The 23,445-nt window shown below is 42.6% G+C and overlaps 1 protein-coding gene across 1 annotated transcript in view; it reads left to right on the forward strand.

The window, feature by feature from the left end:
- LOC109313479 (dynein heavy chain 5, axonemal-like) overlaps positions 1 to 23,445 on the forward strand; it is a 275,004-nt gene that overhangs the window by 131,722 nt on the left and 119,837 nt on the right. The window contains exons 44-50 of the mRNA XM_019540081.1: positions 1,648 to 1,782; positions 2,821 to 3,010; positions 8,579 to 8,796; positions 13,097 to 13,408; positions 20,627 to 20,716; positions 20,814 to 21,050; positions 21,507 to 21,674. Coding sequence (XP_019395626.1) covers positions 1,648 to 1,782; positions 2,821 to 3,010; positions 8,579 to 8,796; positions 13,097 to 13,408; positions 20,627 to 20,716; positions 20,814 to 21,050; positions 21,507 to 21,674 — 1,350 coding nt within the window. The remainder of the gene's footprint in view (positions 1 to 1,647; positions 1,783 to 2,820; positions 3,011 to 8,578; positions 8,797 to 13,096; positions 13,409 to 20,626; positions 20,717 to 20,813; positions 21,051 to 21,506; positions 21,675 to 23,445) is intronic.

Consider the following 23,445-nt stretch of genomic DNA (forward strand, 5'->3'; position numbering starts at 1 on the left):
GGTTCTGGAACCAACTTCCAAGAGAAGTGGTGCAGGCTCCTACCCTGGGGGTGTTTAAGAGGAGACTAGATGCACATCTTGCTGGGGTCGTTTGACCCCAGTACTCTTTCCTGCCATGGCAGGGGGTTGGACTAGATGATCTGCTCAGGTCCCTTCCGACCCTAGAAGCTATGAAACTTCCCCGCATGAAAAGAGACACCTGCCAAAACCCAGTGTCATCCCTGCCAGAACTCCAGTGCCCATCTTTGGAGATTAACCAGGGTGCCCAGAGACACAGGCAAGGTGTTGAGCTGGTGGTACCAGAGTATGGACAGGATGAGGTAGTTGATGACCAGCACTGGAGGCTGTGGGGGAGGCAGGAAACGGAAAGACTTCTGATCTGACCTAAGTTGATTGTTCTGATGTTCTCTGTGCATTAACTCTTCTACCCTTATTATTTGTAGCTTGGCTGTACTCGCTATCTTTACTTTTTTTTTACTTTGATTTATTTTTCTGTCTAAGTTTCATTCATATGGACCTTGAATTAATGGTTTCCTGAAGAGTCACTTCAGCTGATGACTTTCCTATAATACTGCTCTGAGGATCTGCATTTTCTTTCGACTTGTTTTTTGAATCGATATACATGCCTATGCATTTATTTCTATGTTGCTCATAATTCTGTGTGCCATAATTCATCAGTGTGCCAGCTGTCCACTTTTCACTACTAGAAGCCCCTTAGAATAACTGGGTTACTAGAGATTCAGCTTTCAGTTCCAGGAAGGAAAGAGCCGTGGGTCTCCAGAGAGTGTTAATGAGTGAGAGGATTTGTCTCTGAGGTGAATACAATTTTGTTGTGGAATTTAAAAATATTATTAAGAAACACTGTGAGCATGTACCATTTCCTGATTCAGCAACAAAGCTGTCTGCAGAAATATTATGTTGGATATGGTTCTGTCATCTTCCTTCAGGGTTAATCTCAGCATGATGTCATATTGAATTTTCTACTTGTCCAAAGAGTGTTTTGCACAGTTTCTATTAGTTTTTGCCATAAACAAGATTCATTTAATCACAGTGAGAGGGACATTCTGACAAACATTATAAAGAGGTCAATCTGTAAGCATTTGGAGGAGGGAAGGATGATCAAGAGACTCAGAATGGATTTAAGAACAACAAATCGTGCCAAAACGACTTCATCTTTGTTTTTGTCAAATAACTAGTTAGGTGGATGAAGAGAATGCAGTGGGCGCAGTATACTTAGAATATAATAAGGAATGTCAAAATACTCACTTCTAAATCAGTTTGTTAGAACCTACCTATTATGGAGGTCTTTTAGCAGGGACAGTTTCCGTATTCTAGTGTCATGTGAGCTACAGATGCTGGGGAGCCACAGAGTGCATTACAAACACAGGATAACAGCAAGCAAAATCAAAATGATGTTACAACTTCAAGGGTAGTTAAGTATAATTGTTTGTTATAACTATAAATACAACAGCGAAAATAGTTTTTACAATGTGACATCAGGAACATCTTGAGTCTTATTGAGAAGATGGAGAGCCATGACAATTCCTTTACAGGCTATTTTTTTTATTTCATTTGATTTTCAGCCTTTTCTATATTTTGAAGTGCTTAATTTTTACAATACTAATTGCATTTATGCTTTGGTTTCAGGTTCACTATGATTTTGGGTTACGAAATATTTTGTCTGTTTTAAGAACTCTTGGAGCAGTGAAAAGATCTAATCCCAGTGAACCAGAGAAAACAGTTGTGATGAGAGTTCTGCGTGACATGAACCTCTCTAAACTGGTACCAAAATATTTGTTACTTTCAAAGAACGTTTAAAACATTCCTTTTTCTATTAAAAAAAACAAACAAGACAACCCCTTAATCATTTTAAATTAAGTATTTTTCCTTTGGCAGTTACATGCATTGTTATGCAGTGTTCCTAATGGTTTTTTAGTTTCTAAGGTATAAGAGCGCTGGTGCTTTGAACCTGTTTGTATTTTTTCTCTTTGCTAAAAAAAAATATTTCGAGTGAAGAAATAATAATAAATCCCATAAGATCTAAGAGGAAAATCTAGCTAAACTCTCTAATGCTATTTTCTTATGGCATGGAAAGAACAAGTGAAAGATAAGCACATTCTATTAACTTCGTATCCTTTGTTTTAGATCTTTCGTAATCCCAAATTACAATAATTCTTGGCAATTTAAAATAATCAGAAGGGCCATAAGAAGTCAAAATGAGTCAGCGGTTTTCAAATAGCTAAAACTATTCCACTGTCCTCTTTCACAGCTACCTTCTTCTGTTCAGAGTATTTATTGGTGTTCCTATTGTAGCATAGCTGGAAGGCATTTATAGCCTCTGCTAAAGTCCATGAGGTACCAAGTTTACATTTAAAGTCTGTTATTTTTCTTCTCTTCAGTGTATTCATATACATATTTAACCCATTGTTATACCGTAAAGATTTACAAAGGAAAAATACAGATGCACAGCAAAATAAGAGAAAAACAAGAAAGAGCTAAGAGGAAAACCTAGCCTATTTTTTTGAGTTGCTTATATGAATGGAAAGATTTATATATGATTTGATTTACAATAATTTTACTAAAATGTAAATGTATGTAAGCATTTAAGTGGATATTTAATTTAAAATTTACTACTTATATTGTTTGAAGTTCACACAATAATATGAATTCACTCTATTGTTACATGTTCATTTTAAAATAGATACAGTTTTTCTGCCACCGTCATTTAGACATATTCTTGCAGATGGTTTATAATTGTAGTAATAATAATTTTAATGAAAAAATGATTTATTGGTCCTCCCCCTTATTATTGTTTGACAGGTGGATGAAGATGAACCTTTATTTATGAGTCTGATTAATGACCTGTTCCCTGGTATTACTCTTGATAAGGCTGGATATCCTGAATTGGAGTCAGCCATTCAGAAACAGACAGAGAAAGCAGGGCTTATATATCATCCACCGTGGGTTCTAAAACTCATTCAGTTGTATGAAACGCAACGAGTACGACATGGTGAGCATGTTAAACGAGGTTCTGAAGTTCCATAATAGCAACAAAAGCCTTTACATTTATCTAGTGCAAGTTGCAGCATGCGTTCATGAAAAAATGTATTTTGGAACTACACAGATGTCCTTTATAAAGCTCCAGGTGGATAGTATTGGGAGAATATAGTTATGAAAAACATTTATAATAACCAAATAGCCTACCTTGCTCCTATAATATTGAGATCTTAGCTTTACTATGCTATACATTTTCTTAATAAGATATCAGAATGTTGCATTGAAAATGGATGAAGTTTTTATGGAATGAGTTGAGATGTGGAACATGTATAATATTTTCTCTGTCCTTTGCCAAATTTCTGAAATAGCTGATTTTGCTCAATATTCTGAAAGCAGAGACCAAGCATGTCTTTCTTGAGCCCAGAAATGGAATGTTTAATGATGTGAGCATGCAAAAAAGAAGTTCCAAATGATACTTCTTTGAATCCTTAACTAAAAGGTGCCTGCTGGAATTGCAAATATCATTATGACTTCTGTGATCAGTTTTGACCACTTCAACTGAAGGAAGACATCAGCACTGTTCTTCAAAGGGTAAACAAAATTCTGGTGCAGTCAGATTTACAAATGGTGATGGGAGAACAAAAAACTCTTAGGGTTATTTAGGCTGAAGAGGAGAAAAGATAAAGGGAACACATCTAGAGCAGTTGAGATTTATGAAGGTTTTTATACATTTACAACAAGTAAATGAAGTATTTCTTTTCACAACATGTTGTTAAGTGTGATATTTTAATATTATATCAGGTTCTACCAAACAGCGAATAATGTTTTGTCCAATAATGGTTTATATCCAGACTTGCTAGGTCAGTAGTCTGTATCATATGCCTATGAGGCACTACCGGTATTGAGACCAGGATCCAGTCAAGTTTCCACTTCATAGATTTCATAGACATTAGGGTTGGAAGGGACCTTGGAAGATCTTCGAGTCCAGCCCCCTGCCCCAGGGGCAGGAAATCAGCAGGGGTCACAGGATCCCAGCAAGATAAACATCCCAATTTCTCTTGAAGGCGTTCAAAGTAGGTGCTTGAACCACCTCCAGCAGCAGTCTATTCCAAATCTTGGGGGCTTGGACAGTAAAAACTTTCTTCCTTATGTCCAGCCTGAAACAGTCACGGAGGAGTTTGTGACCATTTGACCTTATCATCCCTTGGGGCACTCTGGTGAACAGGCATTCTCCCAGATCCTGGTGAGCACCCCTTATAAACTTATAGGCAGCCACCAGATCACTCCTAACCCTGCGCTTTTCCAGGCTGAAGAGTCCCATAGCTCTCAGCCTGTCATCACAAGGTCTGTTTTTCTGATCTCTGATCATGTACATGGCTTTCCTCTGCACTCTCTCAAGTTTCTCCATGTCCTTTTTGAATTGTAGAGCCCAAAACTGGACACAGTACTCCAGCTGCAGCCTCACCAAGGCCAAGTACAACAGGCGAATGACGTCCTGGGATTTGCTTGCGAAGCATCCATGGATGCAAGCCAGCATTTTGCTCATTTTATTAGCTGCAGCATCACATTGGTGGCTTATGTTCATCTTGTTGTCAGTCATGACCCCGAAGTCCCTTTCATCCATAGTGCTAGCCAGCATAGCACTGCCGAGCCTGTAAGTATGCTGCAGGTTTTTCTTCCCAAGGTGGAGTACCTTGCATTTTTTGGTGTTAAACACCATCAGGGTCTCATCCACCCATTTCCTGAGCCTGTCAAGGTCAGCCTGGATCGTTCTCCTGTCCTCAGATATGGCCGCTTTACCCCAAAGTTTGGTGTCGTCGGTGAACTTGGCCAGTCCGCTTCTGATACCAATGTCCACATCATTAATGAAGATGTTGAATAGTATAGACCCAAGGACAGAGCCTTGAGGGACCCTACTGGTCACAGCGCACCATGATGATTGATTTCCGTCAACCACCGCCCTCTGGGTCCTACCACGGAGCCGGTTCCCCAGCCAGCAGATTGTGGTGAAGCCGAGGCTACAGTTGGCCAGTTTTGCTAAGAGGTGATCATGGAATACCAAATCAAAGGCTTTTTTAAAGTCAAGATATACAACATCAATCTCCTCTCCCTTGTCCAGGTGATAGGTCACCTGGTTGTAAAAGGAAATAAGATTCGTCAAGCAAGACCTACCCACAACAACCCATGCTGGGTATCCCTCAGGATGTTGCCATCAGGATGTTGCCATCGGCTAATCTGTTGAGAATGGTCTCTTTGATAATCTTTTCTAAGAACTTTTCTGGGATAGAGGTCAGGCTGATGGGCCTGTAGTTTGCTGGATCCACTTTCCTCCCTTTCTTGAAGATAGGCATCACGTTGGCCTTCTTCCAATCTTCAGGCACTTCACAAGAGCACTGAGAGTTCTCTAAGATCCGTGCCAGGGACTGGGCTATGATGCTTGCCAGCTCCTTGAGTACCCTGGGGTGTAAACTGTCAAGGCCAGCTGACTTGAAGGTATCCAGCCTCTCAACGTGTTCCTTCACAAGGTCAGCATTGATGGAGGGTAAGGAATCTCCCTCACCCAGGCCTTCCCGTCCTGTAATGGGCAGGGGCGTCCATTGGGACTGGTGAAAAAACAATGTAAAGTACCCATTTAGCAAGCTGGCTTTTTTCTGGGCGTTGGTTGGCAATTGTCCCATCTGGTTTAGCAGGGGTCCAAAGTTGCCATCGCTTTTCCTCCGGCTCCCCACATACCCACTTGAAGAGTTTTCTGTTGAAGGGGCAGGGTTTGTCTCCCATTGGGAGAAATGGGCGCTTCAGCCTAACACCATGTCAGTCACTTTCTCAGTCACTTCCATGTTGTTGGCTCTTCTGTTCTGATCACCTCCAGTGGTATCTTCAGCTGTTTTCATCTCTACTTCCTCAGTGTTTGTCATCCTGTTTCTGTTTCAGCAGCCTGCATAACTTTGCTTGAAGCTGCCTAGGCATGATGGAGCAACTAGGCATGATGTAGGGACCAGGGATCGGATCCCAGTACCACCATTACTACTTTCCCAGGCTCCCCCTACAGTAGCAAGTTGAAAGCTGGGTACCCGCATGCGGACTGAAAATCAGTTGATTTTTCAGCCCTGCCAGACAGTTCTGAGTCCTGTTCAAGACTCAAGGCTATCTGGGGGCTGTTGCCAACAATTAGCTGATTGTCAGCCCCAACCTCAGATTGTCCCAGGTCCAGTTCACCTAGGGTTGCCAGGACAGATAATTAGTTGATTTCTGGCCTTGTCTCAGACAGCCCTGGGTTTGAGACCCAAAGTTGTCCGTGCCAAGCCAGGACCTACAATCAGCTGATTGTCAGAACCCTATGCTGGGCAGCACTTGTTGGGCTGCTAGGCAAGGGGGAACAGAAGCCCTTTGCCAGGTGTGCAGGCCCTCAGTTTCCCATATCAGGGACTTTAAATCCCATGCTGAGCAACTCTGTCTGTACCTCCACCTCCCCGCCCCCCTGCAGTGGAGCAGAGGTTTCAAGTTACCAGCTGGGAAATCTATTTGGATCTCCCCCATCTTCCCTCTCCCATCATAGCATCCAGCTAGGGTTGACAATCAGCTGGTTGTCAGTCCCAGGGCCCATCTAGACCCCATTGCCATCTGGGCCCCAGGACCAACAGTAAGCTGATTGTCAGCCCCTGGCCACACATTAAATTTAGGGCACCATAAAAATAGGCCATAAAATATCCTGTATTGTATGTGGAACATTTTAATGACTCATTTCCCATTTTATAGTGCCTTAAATTGGATGCATGTGTGATGCCCTGCCCATTTATGATGAGATTAGCATGTTAATCATGGTATAAATATACCATGTAGAGAGGGTCCTAATGATGGAGAGTCAGTAAGTCCCCTGGATAGCTTATTCCACCAGCCTAGTGTTCTTACAGGTAGGAAGGTTTTCCGAGATTTAATCTAAATCTGCTGTGCTGCAGTTTAAACCCACTGCTTCATGTTCTGCCCTCTGAGGCAGATACAACAACTGTCTTCCCCTTTGTTTATGGCAGCCTTAAAAAATTGGAAACTGTTATACACCTTTAGTCTTCTGTTCTCCAAAATAAATATACCAAATTCTCTCAACCTTTTTTCTTACGGCTTTCTCATTTTCATTCCCCACCCCTGGATACTCTCCAGTATTTCTGCATCCTTCTTAAATTATAGAGCCTAGAACTACATACAGTAGCTGGAAACAGACCTCTTCTTCATGCCCCCATAAAAAAGTTTGTGGTGACAGTAAGTGAAAGCAAGCAGACATTCATATTACTTCTGTTGTGTCACAAATGTATAGCTGAGACAGAAGGTAGTAATAAATTGGGCTACTTTATTGTGGCCCACATCTGTTTGTTTTGATAGAAGAGCATGGGCAGCCCAAAGTTGCCTGTGCTCTCCAGCCTCCTGGAGCAGAACCTCTATGGGCTCAAGGGGCCCAGTCCTCACACCCTGGGAATTCGCAAGAAGAATTGGGCCTCTCAAGCCTTAGGAGCACATGTTTGCTTTCCCTGCTTCCCTGGATGTATCCCAGGGATCTCCAGGGATACGTCTGGATAATAAGGACAAGTTGGGGCTTCACCTCAGCAAGGAGTGCGAGTCTGCAAACGGGAGTTCCCCACTTGTGGACACATGCCCTGTGCAGCAGTGATACATGTGCCAGGGTAATCCCTCTGGAAATGAGACATGGAGAAACTCCCATAAAATCTCCCCTCCACCTTTGCAGCTCATGCCCTGTGCTACTACCAGAAATGCATCCAGTCCCAATGCATCTGCGAACGGGGAGAGGGGAACCCTTGTGTGCCCCTCACAGCCTCTGCCCCCACCTCCACCACTTATTATCAGTCATGACTCCAGCCCTATTCCAGCCAGGTTATGGAGCACATGATAGCTCTAGCCGCAACTCTGGCCCTGATCTGACCATATAGTAGCAGTTCCAGCAGCATGAGTTCTGCTGTAAGGGTGTGATGAGGCAAGTGGGGAGGGTCAAGCAGCTGCTGGAGCAGTAGCATTTGACCTGCCTCCCCCACCCCTCCACCTTGTTCTTGAATCCAAGATGAAAGCCTTTCCCTCTCATGTTGAATGGGGGAAAAAATCCTCATCTTGAATTTGAGTAAATATGGTAACAAGTTTGGTTGCAGATGTCTTTCTCCAAGAAAATTATGTAATGGCTTCATGGGTTATGCATGCATATGTTTTTTCATCACTGGGAGCAACTCTTTTTTGTTGAAAGATATTTAGAAATGATTGTTTTTGTTTACCACCAGTCAAGCTGATGTCACCATATAAGAACATCAAAAGGCAGCTTTGTTTTCCAATTAGAAAAAGGAACAACACTGCCTGAAGGAGGATTCAGATATATGTTGGCCTGCAGGATAAAGCAGACATTTATAAAACCTTTTAGAAACATTTTTAAATTTCATTTAATTCAGTCAACATCAAGTAAATAGAGTGAGAAACATCTCTGTTTACATTTAGTTTTGATTAAAAAAGGAACATTGACTTAATGTATTATTACATTTCAGTGTGACATTTTGACATTTTATTTTAAATAAGTCTGTGCTGTTTTAAGGTATGATGACTCTAGGTCCAGCTGGTGCGGGCAAGACAAAATGCATTAATATCTTGATGAAAGCTATGACAGATTGTGGTGCTCCCCATAAAGAGATGAGAATGAACCCAAAGGCAATCACAGCTTCCCAGATGTTTGGTACCCTTGATGTTGCTACAAATGATTGGACAGATGGCATTTTTTCTACTTTATGGAGAAAAACATTAAAAGCAAAGAAGGTAACTGGATACTGTGTTATGCCAGCCAAATAGTAATATTTAATTCTGTTCCCTTTAAGGGATCATAACCATGAAACCAGACACTTCTAGTATTAATTACATGAAGGGTCTGTTATAAGTGATTATAAAGTCAAGTTGAACATATTCTAGTAGTTGTTATTTGTATATGAGCTATGGCAAATATATACATAGCAGAGAGCAGTAACCAAGGATATGTGTTATGTAAAGGTGTTTTTTTTCTCTTCTACTTTCTATAAACTTTTAATAATCCCCTTCTTGTCAACCACAAACACAATGATGCTCAGGGCTTTAGTGTAAAGACAAAAAGTATAACTTCCACAGAAAAATAAAACAGGCTAAAAAATTCATAGGGTTGGAAGAGACCGCAAGCCCATCTAGTACAACCCTATACTTGGATTGAATAAATTTGCCTTTGCATGTTCCATGGATATAATGGCTTTTCTACTGAGCTCTGAACGCAGTTCCTTTAGTCTTCCTTTACTGTCTGACACTTTTATAAAACTCCATCTTATCCTTAACATACCTTGCTAGTTGTATCTCATTTTTCTGCCTTTGGTTTCCTGAGTTTGTCCCTCCACATTCTTGTTGTTTCTAGGTATCCTTCCTTAGTGACTTGCCTTCTTCCATTGACTCTCTCTTGTGATTCTGAGATAATTAAGGAGCTAAGAAACTCCTTGTGTAGCAGTCTCATGTGATAGTTTTTATCTTTCCACAGTGTTGGAATTGCTTCTTGTTAAATCTCCAGTATTATGTCTTTTAGAAACTGACAACCCTCCTGGACCATTTATCATTCAGCAACGTATATCATTTAGCTGATATGCTTATGGAACTTCATCTACTATTGTCTACTGTCTTCTTAATTGATTGAAATCTGCTCTTTTGACCCCCAAATGTCGTTGTTTTGCTCTTTTCATATCCACTTTCTCAGAATTATGAATTCCATCATACTTCCTCTCACTCTCTTCTTTGCAACCAGTTCTTCCTGGTTGGGTAGAACAAGATCCAAGACCGTGAACCCCCTGATAGTATTCTCTACTTTTTAGAACAGAAAGCTGTCACCTTCAGAAATTTAAAGATGTGGGTAAGGGATCACCTATCTTGGATCTTGTTACGACCAACGGGAATAATTTGTTGACAATGAGAAGGTGATGTAAACTTGGGAGGAAGTGATCATGATATGATATAATTCATGATTCTAAGACAGGGAAAGCATGAGGTCAGCAGGGTCAAGCCACTGGATTTCAAAAGCATGGATTTCAACATGGTTGCATGGTTCCATGGCAGGACAGACTGAAGCATAAAGGGATCTAGGAAGGCAGGCAGTTCCTAAAGAGCATAGTATTGGAAGCTCAACAGGAAGGTATTTCAACATGATGGAGACACAAAAAGAATGGTAGAAGACCCATGTATTCACTTCACAGGATAATACTCCAACCACTAGGCTACAGATGGCTCAAAAGCAAAAGCAAAACATACAGGCAATGGCAGAACAGGTAGACCACCAAGAAATAACAAGAACCTGTAAGGAAAAAATTAGGGAAGCAAAGGTGAAAATGAGATAGAGAAGTTAAGAACAATAAGAAGGGGTTCTATAAATATGCTGGTCAGAGAAGAAAGACTGAAGGCAGCTCTGGGTTCACTGCTAAGTAGCCAGGGTAAGCTATTAACAGAAGATGCAAAGAAGGCAGAGCTGCACAATAGCCACTTGCCTCATTCTTTACCAAAAAAAATAAGGTACAACCAGAGAACAACCAATGATTGTATTGACAAGGAAAGGGAAAGCCTGAGGGTCATGATACTGAAAGAGAATGTCAAGGGGATTTTGATTAGTCAGTGTGGCCTGATGATCTTCATCCCAGGGTACTGAAGGAACTGGCAGGAGGGTTCTTAGAGCCCCTGACAATAATATTTACAAAGTTACAGGAGAAATGATTGATTCTAGAGGGCTGGAAAAAAAATGACATAATAGAAAATTATAAACTAGTCAAACTGACTTCAGTACTGGAAAGTTATTGGAGCATATTGTAAAAATGTCAATTTGTAAACATCTGGAGAAGGAAAGGCTGATCACAGGCAACTGGCATGGATCTGTTAATGAATCATGCCAGACAAACTTGATTCCCTTCCTTCACAGGATAATTAGTTTGGTGAATGAAAGGAATATGGTGGATAATATACATAGACATTACTAAGGCTTTTGATAAAGTCCCACATGATCTTCTCATAAGCAAATTGGAAAATTTGGGGTAGTTCAAATTGTTACAAGGTGGATTCATAATTAGCTCAATAACCGCTTGCAAAAGGTAATTATAAATGGATTGATATTGTATTGGCAGGAGGTTTTCAACAAGATCCCCATAGGTCTGTCCTGGGTCTAGTGCTATTGAATGTGTTTAATGATTAAGAAGCCAGAATAGAGAGCTTACATACCAAGTTTGCAAGTGACATAGAACTGGGAAAGACTGCAAACACTTTGGAGGATAGGATTAGAACTGAAAAGGATCTTGATAGATTGGATGTTTTGGTGGAATACAGACTCAACTTGAATCAGCAATGTAATCAGTTCTAAGCAAAGCAAATACAATTTTGGTCATCAACTTGAGAATTAGGTAAGATAGAAGTTGATGACAAAATAATAAAGGGATTGGAAAGCAAGCTATATGAGGAAGGGCTGAAAGAACTAGACATGCTTAGATTGCAGAAAAGGCAAGTAAGGAGGGACATGACAGCAGTCTTATAATATCTGCCATAAAGAACAAAGAGAACAGCTTTTCTCCTTTGCTACAGAGGGGAGGATCTGAAACAGTGGCTTCAAATTGCATTAAAGGACATTTAGATTAGATAACAAGAAAAATTTCCTTATTGTTAGAACAGTGAATAGACTGTCCAGGGAAGTTACAGAATCTCCTTCATTAGAAGTTCTGAAGTAGAGGCTGGATAAGAATTGATCATGAATGGTTTAAGGATAGCATTCTTGCAGGGTTTGGATCAGATAATATTTGAGGTCCCTTGCAACTATATGATTCCATGATATCAGAAAAGTTATAACTCCACATTCATACTACCATAAAAGTTTTGGATATTCCTGTTACTTGCTTGGAGAATGCCTCGTCCACTTTTTTCCTACTTTGATACTTTATAGTAGAAATTTATGTTGATAGTTTATAGTAGAAATACTTGAAATTTCTGCCACTGCCACCTCAGGGCCACTCTAGACACATAGGCAAAGGAGCAATGAGATGCACAATCCACACAAGAGGGCCTACTTCCATGTCACACATGTGGGATCCCATCGCACTTTATTTCTGGTGTAGGGGGAGCCTGGGATCACAAGCAGCTGACAAGCAGCAAGGTTCCACAGCTTAGAGGTCCATGAGCTGATGAGGTTCTCAGCCATGGGGTTGCTCCAGGCACTCCCGTGGCTGTGAGAACACAGGTGCCACAGTGTCCCAGCTACAAGGGTGCTCCGGGCACTCCTCTGGATGGGATGCTGCGTCAGCTACATTCATGCAGCAGCAAGGGTGCCTGGAGCCATCCACTGCTAGGACACCACATCAGCTATTGTCTCCCACTGCCTCTGTGAGTGTTGGGAGTGGTCTAGAAGCTTGGTCTCCCACCTCCTAGGCATCCAGTGACCTAAAAGGTAGGAAGGCATCCCCCTCCTCTTTCACATTAGTTCTGACAGGTATGTGTGCAGGGCCTCAAGTGCACATAGATTCCAAAAATTGTCTAAGTGACAAAAATTGCTGTTCTATGGCTACATAAATGCCACTTACAGCTTGACAAAGGCAAGAGTTCAGATGCCTCTTGGCTTTAGTGTTTCCCATTGACTGCTTCCAAATGTTTCTGGGCTCCTGAATTACCTTTTGGATGTTCAGTTCAGAGGGCCTAGGCTTGTATATACCTGCATCACTCATCAGTGTCTGAAGTCCTGCCAATGACTCTTTCAGGATACTAGATACATTTTAATGATAATAACCAATTCATTTGGACTGTCCTTCAGGGGTGAGGGGCAGTTGTTCTCAAAAGTCAGGTGGGGCAACACCTTAGTCTAAATGCTCATTGAGACCATTTGAATCCTGGTATAAGACTTTAAGCAACTGGATGAAATATGAAAAAAATAGAAATATTATGAACAACAGAAAGCAGTTAGCACCAAATAGACAATTTACAAGTCAGTGCTTATATATAGTAATGTCTTCTTTTAGGCGTGCAGCCAAATTATATTTTTAATCATTGTACTTAAACTTGTATATTTATGTTTATGAATACGTTATAGGGAGAACATATATGGATAGTTTTGGATGGCCCAGTGGATGCAATATGGATTGAAAATCTGAACTCTGTTCTGGATGATAATAAAACCCTTACTCTAGCTAATGGAGATCGGATTCCAATGTCCTCAAACTGCAAGATTGTTTTTGAACCTCACAACATTGACAATGCTTCTCCTGCAACAGTGTCTCGTAATGGGATGGTCTTTATGAGTTCTTCAGTGCTAGATTGGAGGCCTATCTTGAAGGCTTGGCTCCAAACCTTGCCTGTTACACACGCTGATATCCTGTGGAATTGCTTCAATAGTGTATTTCAGGTATTCGGGTCAACCTTTGTACAGTGAAAAATTAATTTAAAAATGCTTTTAGTGGTATTTCTTGATAGGCAGCATTGTTTCCCCCTCCCCCCCACGCCCCTAAATTTCAACAAAGCAGAGGTGGACAAATGAAGGTCATATTACAGGAGCGAATGTAGCATGAATGACTCCAGATCCATTTGTGTGCTGGGAGGGTTTTTCCTTCTGGTTTCCCTTTTTAATCTAGTGGTTAGTGGAGGAAAAGTGTTAACTTTTGCATGCTTATTTTATGTTGTAGGCTGGCAGAATTAACTAACGTTTGGTCTTATTGCTTCAATTTTAATAGTCATTAGGATTTCTGTGTTGTCTTCTTTTGTTTGTCCTATGCTTAAATAAATAAACATGAGACCAAATTCATCCCTATCACAATGTCAACAACTTAATTACCATAGGGATGTATCTGCTCCATTAATTTTTTCAAGAAGATTTGCTATAGTTGAAACAAGAATTAATTCTGAGAAATCCTCTGGTTTATATTATACAGTAGGTCAGACTAAATGATTACAGTGGTCCCTTCTGACCTTATAATCTGTGAATTAAAAAAGTTCATATTCTGAAGGGCCATGCAGATAAGACCCCTATGCTTGAGAATCTTGGTATCTGCTTAATAAATCCCTAAAATACATCAGGTTCAATTCCAGAAGTCTATAAAGAGAATTCATGTTGTCTTGTAGTATTGTTCTAATATATTTTGTTGACAGAAATGTATTTGCCAAAAAGGTATAGCACAACTGAAAATGTTCATCTTTCTATTCCTTTTCAGTCTTGTTATATATTTATCAGCTACATATGCCATCCTTCCCAACAAAGGCTCTGGGTGGCTTATACAATAAAATACTAAATAATTTATAAAAGCAGGTAGAATATTAACTAAAATGTAAAACAAAAACTCCCTAAACAATATACCAATTTAACCTTGCTTGCTAAAGTCCTGCCCAAATAGGAATCTCTTTGCCAATGCTAGCTGTTATTTATTCCAGATTCTGTAATATAGTGCTTTTTCATTTTGTTTAGATTTTGGAAGTGAGGTATTTTTCCCTTTATTGTTCTTTTTTCAGCTATATATATATATATATATATATATTTTTTTTATAAAAATGACAAAAACAATTATTAATATACTGTTATAATAGCTAGACTGTTAACAAATATCTCAAAGATAGATTTTGTCTTAGTTCCTGAAACTAGTTCTAGCATGACATTCATTGTATTCTGTTTCCTAAAAAAGTAATGATAAGATGTAATAATATTGACTGCAGCAACAAGGGAGGAATTCCTATAATGCATTTTAAAACATGCTTCTAAAATTATGTATATTTGGATCAGTATACTGCTTCTTTTCCATGGTCTTATTTTATATTTTATCCTATAACTTTGAAAATAAAACAGTAACATTTAAAATATCCAAGCCTAAAGCCACAACAATAAACACCCTAAAAATGTCTATTTTATTAGACTGAGAGATGAAAAGGTAATAAAATATAAAGTTTGTTCTGGCTGCAGGTTGTATATGGAGCTGTCAAAATGTAAATGAAAGCTGTCATGCTGTCAGTTCTCCTTTTATTTTGAATGAACTATCTTTTCTTTTCAAATTATGTAGGTGATAATGTGGATTTTACAAATGGGAATAACACAGACTCCATATATCTAGATCTATATAGGTATAGCTATATAGATCTATATAGATAATATTGATCTGTATAAATATAGATAGAGATATCTGTCTATGTATCTATCTATCTACGTGTGGATGGATAGCTAGATCATTTTGGTCTTCAGACTTTTTTCCAGTGTATAAGTAGTTTGTTTAGTAGGCTGTTCATGAAAACTTCATAAAATAAATTGCACTGAGCGCACTATTCAAATTCCAAAAGTTCCAAATCCAGGTGTCTCAGGACACTCTCATGCCCTGCTCCTAGTGAGTTATGAACTTAAGGTGGGGAGGTGTGTCGCAGGGCACATGAGTGCCCTGCTCCTAGGAAAAAATACAGGTGCTGGTTGCTGGGGCAACCGCAGTTTGGTCAGCTGACCGAAAGGGGGCAGGGCCTGGCCCATATAAACAGCCGAGGCTGAGGCCAAGCAAGCAGTTCCCTGCTAACATCCAAGGGTGAAGGAGTCCTACTGGAGCAAGCAGCATAGATAAGCCTGATGGCCTGAGGATCTTCGGTTCAAAGATGCTGGGTGAAGAAAGCCCTGGTAGGGAGTGAAATGACGATTAGCCAGGTGGCTTACAGATTACATTTTAGCCAGGAGGCTTAGTTTGAGTCATAGCCGTTGGCTCGTGTTATTGCGTTTGTTGTTTGTTATTACACTGGAGGACTGGGTGAGGCTAATAGGGGTTGGAGGAGGCTTCAGAAGGGGCTCCACAGAGGTGTGGGGACCCTGATACCAGAGAGGGCACAGCATTGAGGGGTGCACTGACCCCAGCCCTGAGAAGGGGCACAGTGCATTGGGGGCCAGGTAAGGTCGAGGCCGCCTGAGTCCCACGGGAGTCGTAGACCCGAGGAGGGGATTTAGGGGCCAGGTACAGCTACGGCCACTTGAGCCCCAAGCAGGGAGAAAGGCCCTAGTGTGGGCGAAGCCCCAGGAAGGGCGCACAGACGGGAAGCCCCAAGGAGGGTGCTTGCCTAAGACCCCAGAGGGGAATTTGGGGGCCAAGCATGGCTACGGCCACCTGAGCCCTGATTGTGAGGCAGGTCCCCAGTGCGGGCAGGATTGGGAGAGACCTGAGAGAGGCCAGAGAGCATGGGCATGGACCCGAGAGAGGCCAGAGAGCATCCATGGGGAGTGCGGGCAGTTGTAAGGAAGGAACAGCCAGGGAGCGTCTGTGAGGATGCAGGCCAGTGAGAGAGAGGCCAGGGAGCCAGTGAGGGCCTGGGCCAGGGGAAGTCGAGCCTAGGAAATCTGGGAGGAGCCAGGGGTGCCCATGAGGGCACGGGTAGGATTCTGACTAGACAACGTCCGGCACACCTGCGAGGCTTGGGGTGTGGTATCAGGGGTGGTAGGAGCCACGCTTAGCCCTTAAGGTGTGAGTGCACAGAGTCACCTTAGATGGGGCACAGACTGGAGTATGTCAGGGGTATTGTGTCAAGGAGGACTAAAGGCAGCCTCCCTTAATACTCTTAACATCAAAGACGTGGCGGGCGAGAACAAGGGTTCATTGACACCGAGGTGGCAGGGTAGGGGGCGCTAGGAGAGATCACGGCCACTCCTAGGTCCCCGCCCCGTGACAACAAGCTTAATAATATTAGTCCTGATATTAATGAAAAGAGAAAAAAACAGCTTACAAGTAGTTGATATATCCAGGAAGAAGGTAGATAATGCTACAGATAGAAGCAATCCAAATTTAAATGAATTGGTCCCCAGACTGGCTGTAAGTGATTTTGTCCCCAAACTGATCAATTAGCTTTGCAATAAAATGTAACCATCTACACGTGTGGCCCTATTGGATCTCAGTAGACCAGGGGTGGGCAAAATACAGCCCATGGGATGCATCCATGGAGCCCCTAAAAATTTTAGAAATTAAATTAGAAACATTTAGAAAATTAAAATTTATCTGACAGGATAGATAACAGGAGCCAGGGACAGTAGGACCCAGGGGAAGCCCCACCAGGCTCCTGCAACAGCAGGGCCCACCCAGCCCTCCCTCCCCAGCTGGAAGGCCTCTGGCCTGGGACCCTGCGGTTGTTTGTGGCTGCACCGTTGCAGGAAATTCAGGTAAGAAGTGGAGGGGGAGATAGGGGAATGAGCTGGTGCTCAGTGCACGGGGAAAGTACCCCCCTGTGTGACCAGTGCTTCCTGCTGCAGCTGCTTGCCTCTGCACCTGCACTGCATCACCATCGCCCCGCGGGGCAGCAGTGGCAACAGAGCAGGCACAGGCAGCCCCGTGTGGGCCCCAAGCAGCCGCAGCACAGGGCACCAGCCACAGGGAGGGGAAGCAGTTGCTTTCCCCCCATGCTGAGCACCAGTTCATTCCCCAGAAACTGCTGCTTGCTGCGGAGAAAAGGGCCCCTCCCCACTCACCACCATGCAGTGTTTGTTGCAGCTGCCCATCTGGAGCTCACACCATGCTAGACTGCGGTGTGGCTGCTTGATCCCCGCCTCTGTGCTGCCCAGTACAACAGCAGTGGCCATGTGGTGCAGCCATAGGGCAGCACAGAGGCGGCAGTGAAGCAGTCGCACCACAGCCTAGTACAGTGCAGGCTCCAGGTGGGCAGCTGCAGCAAACACTGTCCAGCAGCAGTGAGTGGGCAGGCTGCTTTCCTCCACGCCAAGCAGCAGCTTTTGCCCAGCCTGTGGCTCAGCCCTGACGGGCAAGCTCAAAGCTGATGCAGGGCCCAGGCTAACAGCAGTGGCAGGGAATGAACTGGTGCTCAGTGCAAGGGAAAAGCTGCTCCCCCTCCCTGTGGCCAGTGCCCTGTGCTGCAGCTGCTTGGAGTCCACGCAGGGTTGCCTGTGCCTGCTCTCTGGTGATGTGGCAGAGAGGCAGGACAGCCCCGCATGTGCTGCAAGCAGCTGCAGCAGGAAGCATTGGCCATGGGAAGGAGGGAGCGCTTTTCCTCCATACTGAGCACCAGTTCATTCCCCACGGATGAATGTGGGGCATTCAGGGTAGGGGCTGCACACTGCTTCCGGCCTGTACTGTGGTGCTGGGGCATAGGTACTGGGAGTGAGTGGGCGCTTGGGAGCCAGCAGCAGCCAGGCAGGAGCCCGGGGTCTGTGGTGGTGTCCCGGGGCCCACATCGGCAGGGCCCAGAGCAGGGAAGCGGGTGTGCAGGGTCCTGGCCAGCAGGGGCTCTGTGGAGCTGTGTCAGCTTCCCCCTCTCCCTGCTAGTGCAGCCTGGCTTGGCTCCAAAGACCCCTGCCAGCCCACACACCATGCTCCTACCGCCTGGTTCTGGGCCCTGCCAGCGCTGGCCCCAGAACATTGGTGCAGGCCCCATGCAGCCCCACAAAGCCCCATATGCAGTCACGTCTGCATATATACCACAAACACAGAAATCAGGACCAAAATATTTTTTAAATTAAATTCAAATATATTATTATGGGTATCAGGGGCAGGACTTCCAGTCCCAAGTTGGTGACCAGGGGGGTGGGGTACCTGTCAAAGGGCGGGGCTACCCATGCGGCCCTTGACAACATGCCAAAAGTCCGTAAGTGGCTCTCCACCTGAAATAATCGCCCACCCCTGCAGTAGCCTAATAAACACTGCCATAGGGTAGTCCTGCTAAACCCAAGTACTACCCCGTGGCAGCGTTATTTCATGTGCTTCAACTCACAATGATGTGACTGGCTGGGGCACAAGGGTGATTCAGCACAGGGCTAGCCTGCAGGCAGTCCCCATGCTGAAGCACCCTTTTCCCCCAGCTAGCCTGTCCCCAGAATGTGGAGCCCAGTCTGAGCAGCCCTGGCCTGGCAGGCTGACCACTGGGTCTCCCGGGCTGCTCGGACCAGGCTCTATATGGTGCAGTGAATAAACTCCGGGTCAACTTGCTCCAGAGGTTTTACTCCCAGGCACATATTCAAACTACTCACCTGGAAGCAAAATACTCCGGGACAGTAAGCTCCGGGGTTTATTCCAGCGCATTAATCGCACATGTTGACATGACCTGTGATATCAGTTGCAGTAATAGTAATCTGTTTACAAGGAACATGAATTTCTGTGTTAACAAAACAAATTTAAAATGTCATTGGAAACAGAAAATGTTAAAAATCACGGCTATTTATTTGTAGAGTTGTAAGGTAATACAGGATCCCACACATGGTAGGTACATGAGTATATAGTTGGTGTATGTTAATCCATTCTAAGACATGCAGTTAGTCATGCAGCCTACATTAGCCCAGGGTAGTCAGGGTTAGGAAGTTCCAATGCCATGCTCTGATAGGAAGAGGGGTAAGAGGAGCCTGTGCATAGTAACTTCATCAGAGTTGTAAGGTATCAAGTCATTCTTAGACAATGGTTTTAGCATATAGCATACAATTGCTGGTATGGGGAAAAGTCAAAGGCATGAAAAGCCTTTGTCAGTTAATAGTGTGTGTAGGAGGGGTTCAGTCCATTCCCTCTGTCTTGGTTACATGGTATTGAAAATCAGCAAAAAATAAAAAATGATATGAATGAAATCTGAAGGCCAGTTCACAATCACAGTCGAGTTCATTATATGAATGCTCCCATACTACTTTGTTTGACTCACAATTCCTGTCAGTTTGCATTGTCATAATATAATAGTGCCACCAAATGGAAAATTGCTGCATTTCCCATTAAGCTAATGTTATCTCAAAAGAACATAAATAATAGGAATATTTTTAGTTTATAAAGCACTTTTAATGTTAAAAGATCTCACAGCATCCTGCTATGAGGAAATGGCTTCACCTGCTATTGAACATGACAAATAGGGTGGAATTGGAGCACTTGTTAACTAAAAAGGAATAGCAACAGAAGACATGAAATGCAAAAGCAGAATACTTATTCAAAAGATTGAACTCACAAAATTCTCTTTTTGGGTAAACTGAAGATTAACTTTCTACTGGATGTTTATTTAATCAGGTGACCCAGCAGAGCGTCCTAAATCTTCTCCCATACATTTGCAATCTTAGTACCAAATTTTATATTCAGATCTCCCATATATACAGTCTCCTGTAACTGATAGAGTTGATAAGACTTCAGCCTTCTTAGACTTCAATCAGGGCTTTGAAGGAAATCAGGAAAGCTGAATGAAACAGAGATGGAGGCCTTCTAAATGCAAATTCATTAAATTAGATAAAAATAGATACTGATAAAGACATACACTAAGACATACATACTCGTAAAGGCAGTTCTTAGTTTCTGTCTTCCCATGAACAAATGGCAACAATAAAGAAAAATTTCCAGAGTGTAAAATACAAAGGGCTGATCTCCGGTGTAGGTCAAGAGCACTCTCTGAATTACTCTTTTTGAAGATAAATTTATGTAGATGTTATGATATCAATCTCACTGACTATTATTGGAGATGTTTACTAATAATGAATTTTCATGTTCTAAATTTGAATATTCATACTACCGGAGAAACAAAGATAAACATGTTTAAGGCACAGAATAGAGCCATTAAATATTTCTGTTAAAATAAATCATGATATTGATTTTACAGGATTTTTAAAAAGGTTTCAATAAACTCTGATTAATGTAATATTTTCATTTCCCAGGATTTGATTGATTTTGTTTTCACTGCTGTGACACCAAAAATGCCAATTTTAGAATGCATGTACATCAAGCAAACGATTGACCTCCTACAGGTAGAGATGACATTAGGTTTTCTGTCACTCATTTTTTTATTTTTGTGTAGATAATGTTCAAAGAGAGTAGTAGTCACACTTTGTGTCTGCTTTACAGGGTTTATTGGCAGACCAAGATGAGAAGCAGCCCAGTCAGGAGCATATAGCCCACTTGTTTGTTTTTGCTATAATGTGGTCAGTTGGAGCTCTATTGGAACTGGATGACAGAGTGAAAATGGAGCTGTTCTTAAGGAATCATTCTGCAGTGCTAGAGCTTCCAGCTGTGAATGGAGAAGAAACCATGTTTGAATTTGGTATTAGTGATTGTGGTCAGTGGGAACACTGGTCAAAGAGGGTTTGTATGAAATAAAGTAATACTTCTTTCTTATAATTACAGCTAATACGTGTATTTGACAAGAAAAACACATTTTACTAATTAAAGCCTATAACGCAGTTTGGGAAATTATGCTTAATAAATAACCATAAGTCTCTTTTTTGAAGATTTTTTTTTTCATTTGAAGATATTTCAGTAGAGCTCAGGAACCAACAATGCAATAGTTTTTGGTGGATAAAACAAAAAAAGTTAGTTTTACTCTAGTGTTCGTTGAGAACTGCCTAATCAAATAAGGCCCCCAGAAGTCTTTGTAAGGGGAAATGGGGGCATGACAATACTCTACTAGTTTTGTACTGATGGGAAGGCAGGGTCAACCTTATCAAATAGATAATATTCATGTAATCTTGTGATCACAAACAGTGCTTTTCTGATCCATGTACATTTTCTAATTAACTGTATGCATTATTTCTATTTCAGGTACCGGAATATATTTACCCTAGCAATTCAGTGCCAGAATACACTTCCATTCTGGTTCCGAATGTTGATAATATTCGAACAGATTTTCTAATGGACACTATTATGAAGCAAGGAAAAGCTGTTCTGCTCATTGGGGAGCAGGGAACAGCAAAAACAGTTATGATTAAGGTACATGGATGAACACTGTTCCCACTGAGACATTTTACCCAACACATACATACAAATTGTAGTTTCTAAGTATCTGCTGTGGTACCTCCTAACATTTTGCGAACCATGTTATATTAGGTATTAAGGAAGTCACCTTCCCCAGGCTCTCTTTTTTGTTTTTTCATGAGAAGTCAGATTAGAGAACTTGCTAACAGTGCCTATGATTAGAGGATTTCCTGTTCCCCTAACCCTTTTGACCCCTCTTCATAAAATTCATTCATCTGTATTGCAAAGACTTTCTTCAAAGCCAAAGAAAAATAGAGATAATAGAGATATCCTCATTAGGAGAGGAGTAAGGCACACTAGAGGTGCATCTGCACAAGTTGTTTACTGCACAGTTGACTAATTAGCTGCACAGTAAATATTGTGCATCTACACATATGCCCCTATTAGAGTGGAATAAACTAACTCTGCAGCAGGACAGAACTTGTAAATACAAGTACAGGAAACCCTCGCTATTTGTGAATCTGCTGTTCACAGGTTAAAATATTCGTGATGTGCTGTGCCAACTGGGTGGGTTGGGGCGAGCGCTGCTGCAGCTCCCTCTGGTGCTGCACTGAGCTCCTGCCTCTATGTAAGCAGGTACAGAGTGCTGCATTGGGTGGGGGAGGGCAGAGCTGGGGAGAGTGGAGCAGAGAGCAGAGCCGGGTGGGCGGAGGGGGAGGGCAGAACTGGGCAGGTGGAGAACGAATGCCATGAACAGGGAGGGAGACAGCGGCAGCATCTTCTCCCCTGGAAGCAGCTGCAGTCAGTCCCCAGGTGCTGTAGGACAGCCCCGCGCTTCCAGCTTCTCGAGGGATCTGACAGGGAGTCCCATCAGTATTTGCAGATTTCACCATTCGATTTCACAATTCATGGGGATCTCCAGAAAGGATCCCCTGTGAAGGGCAAGGGTCTCCTGCACTATCCTGCTGTGGAGTTTTTACTCCACAGCATCTTGCATGTAGACACTCCCCTAGCTGGCTGGGGCATGAGGGTGCTTCAGTGCGGGGGCTGCCTGCTGGCTAGCCCTACACTGGAGCATCCTTGTGTCCCAGCCAGCCCCTCCACAGCACATTAAGCTGAGGGGGAGCAGCCTCAGCCTGGCAGACTGACCCTTGGGACCCCCTACCAGCTGGGGTTGTTCCAACCAGGCTCAGCATGCTGTGGTCCTGGGCATACATTCAGATGGTGCAGACAGGAGCAATATGTTCCAGAGTTTATTGCTTCGCATTAGTTGCATGTGTAGACACTGCCTAGGATGGTAGTAATGCACACTAGAAGGGTAGTAAAGCACTAGAATAGGTGGTGGTACTAGAAAGATGGTAGGATCCCCATCTTTGGAAGTTTTTAAGACCTGGCTAGACAAAGCCTTGGCTGGGACGATCTGGTTGGGGATGATCCTGCTTTGAGCAAAGGGTTGGACTAGATCTGAGGTCCCTTCCGACCCTAATTTTCTATGATTCTGTGCTTCTATGATAAAGAACTTTTTTGAGACAGTTTTCCAAGACCAAGTGTAATATTAATGATATGCCCTCGTCATTCCCATGTAGGAAATGGCACTTTTGTTCTTTTCTTTGTAAGGGCTACTATAAAAGGGTTTGTTCCCCCAGTTCTAAAATGCCCCCAGTTTGTCTTATGGTACACGTGCAACATTTGATAATTAACTACATAGGAGGCCAAAGTCAAAATGAAAAAAGACTTAAGTCCCAAATGAAACTACTCAGCAACTCCAGTTTCTCCATTTTCTATC

The sequence above is a fragment of the Crocodylus porosus genome, unplaced genomic scaffold, assembly GCF_001723895.1.
Source record: "Crocodylus porosus isolate Cpor-Errol unplaced genomic scaffold, CroPor_comp1, whole genome shotgun sequence".
NCBI lineage: Eukaryota > Metazoa > Chordata > Crocodylia > Crocodylidae > Crocodylus > Crocodylus porosus.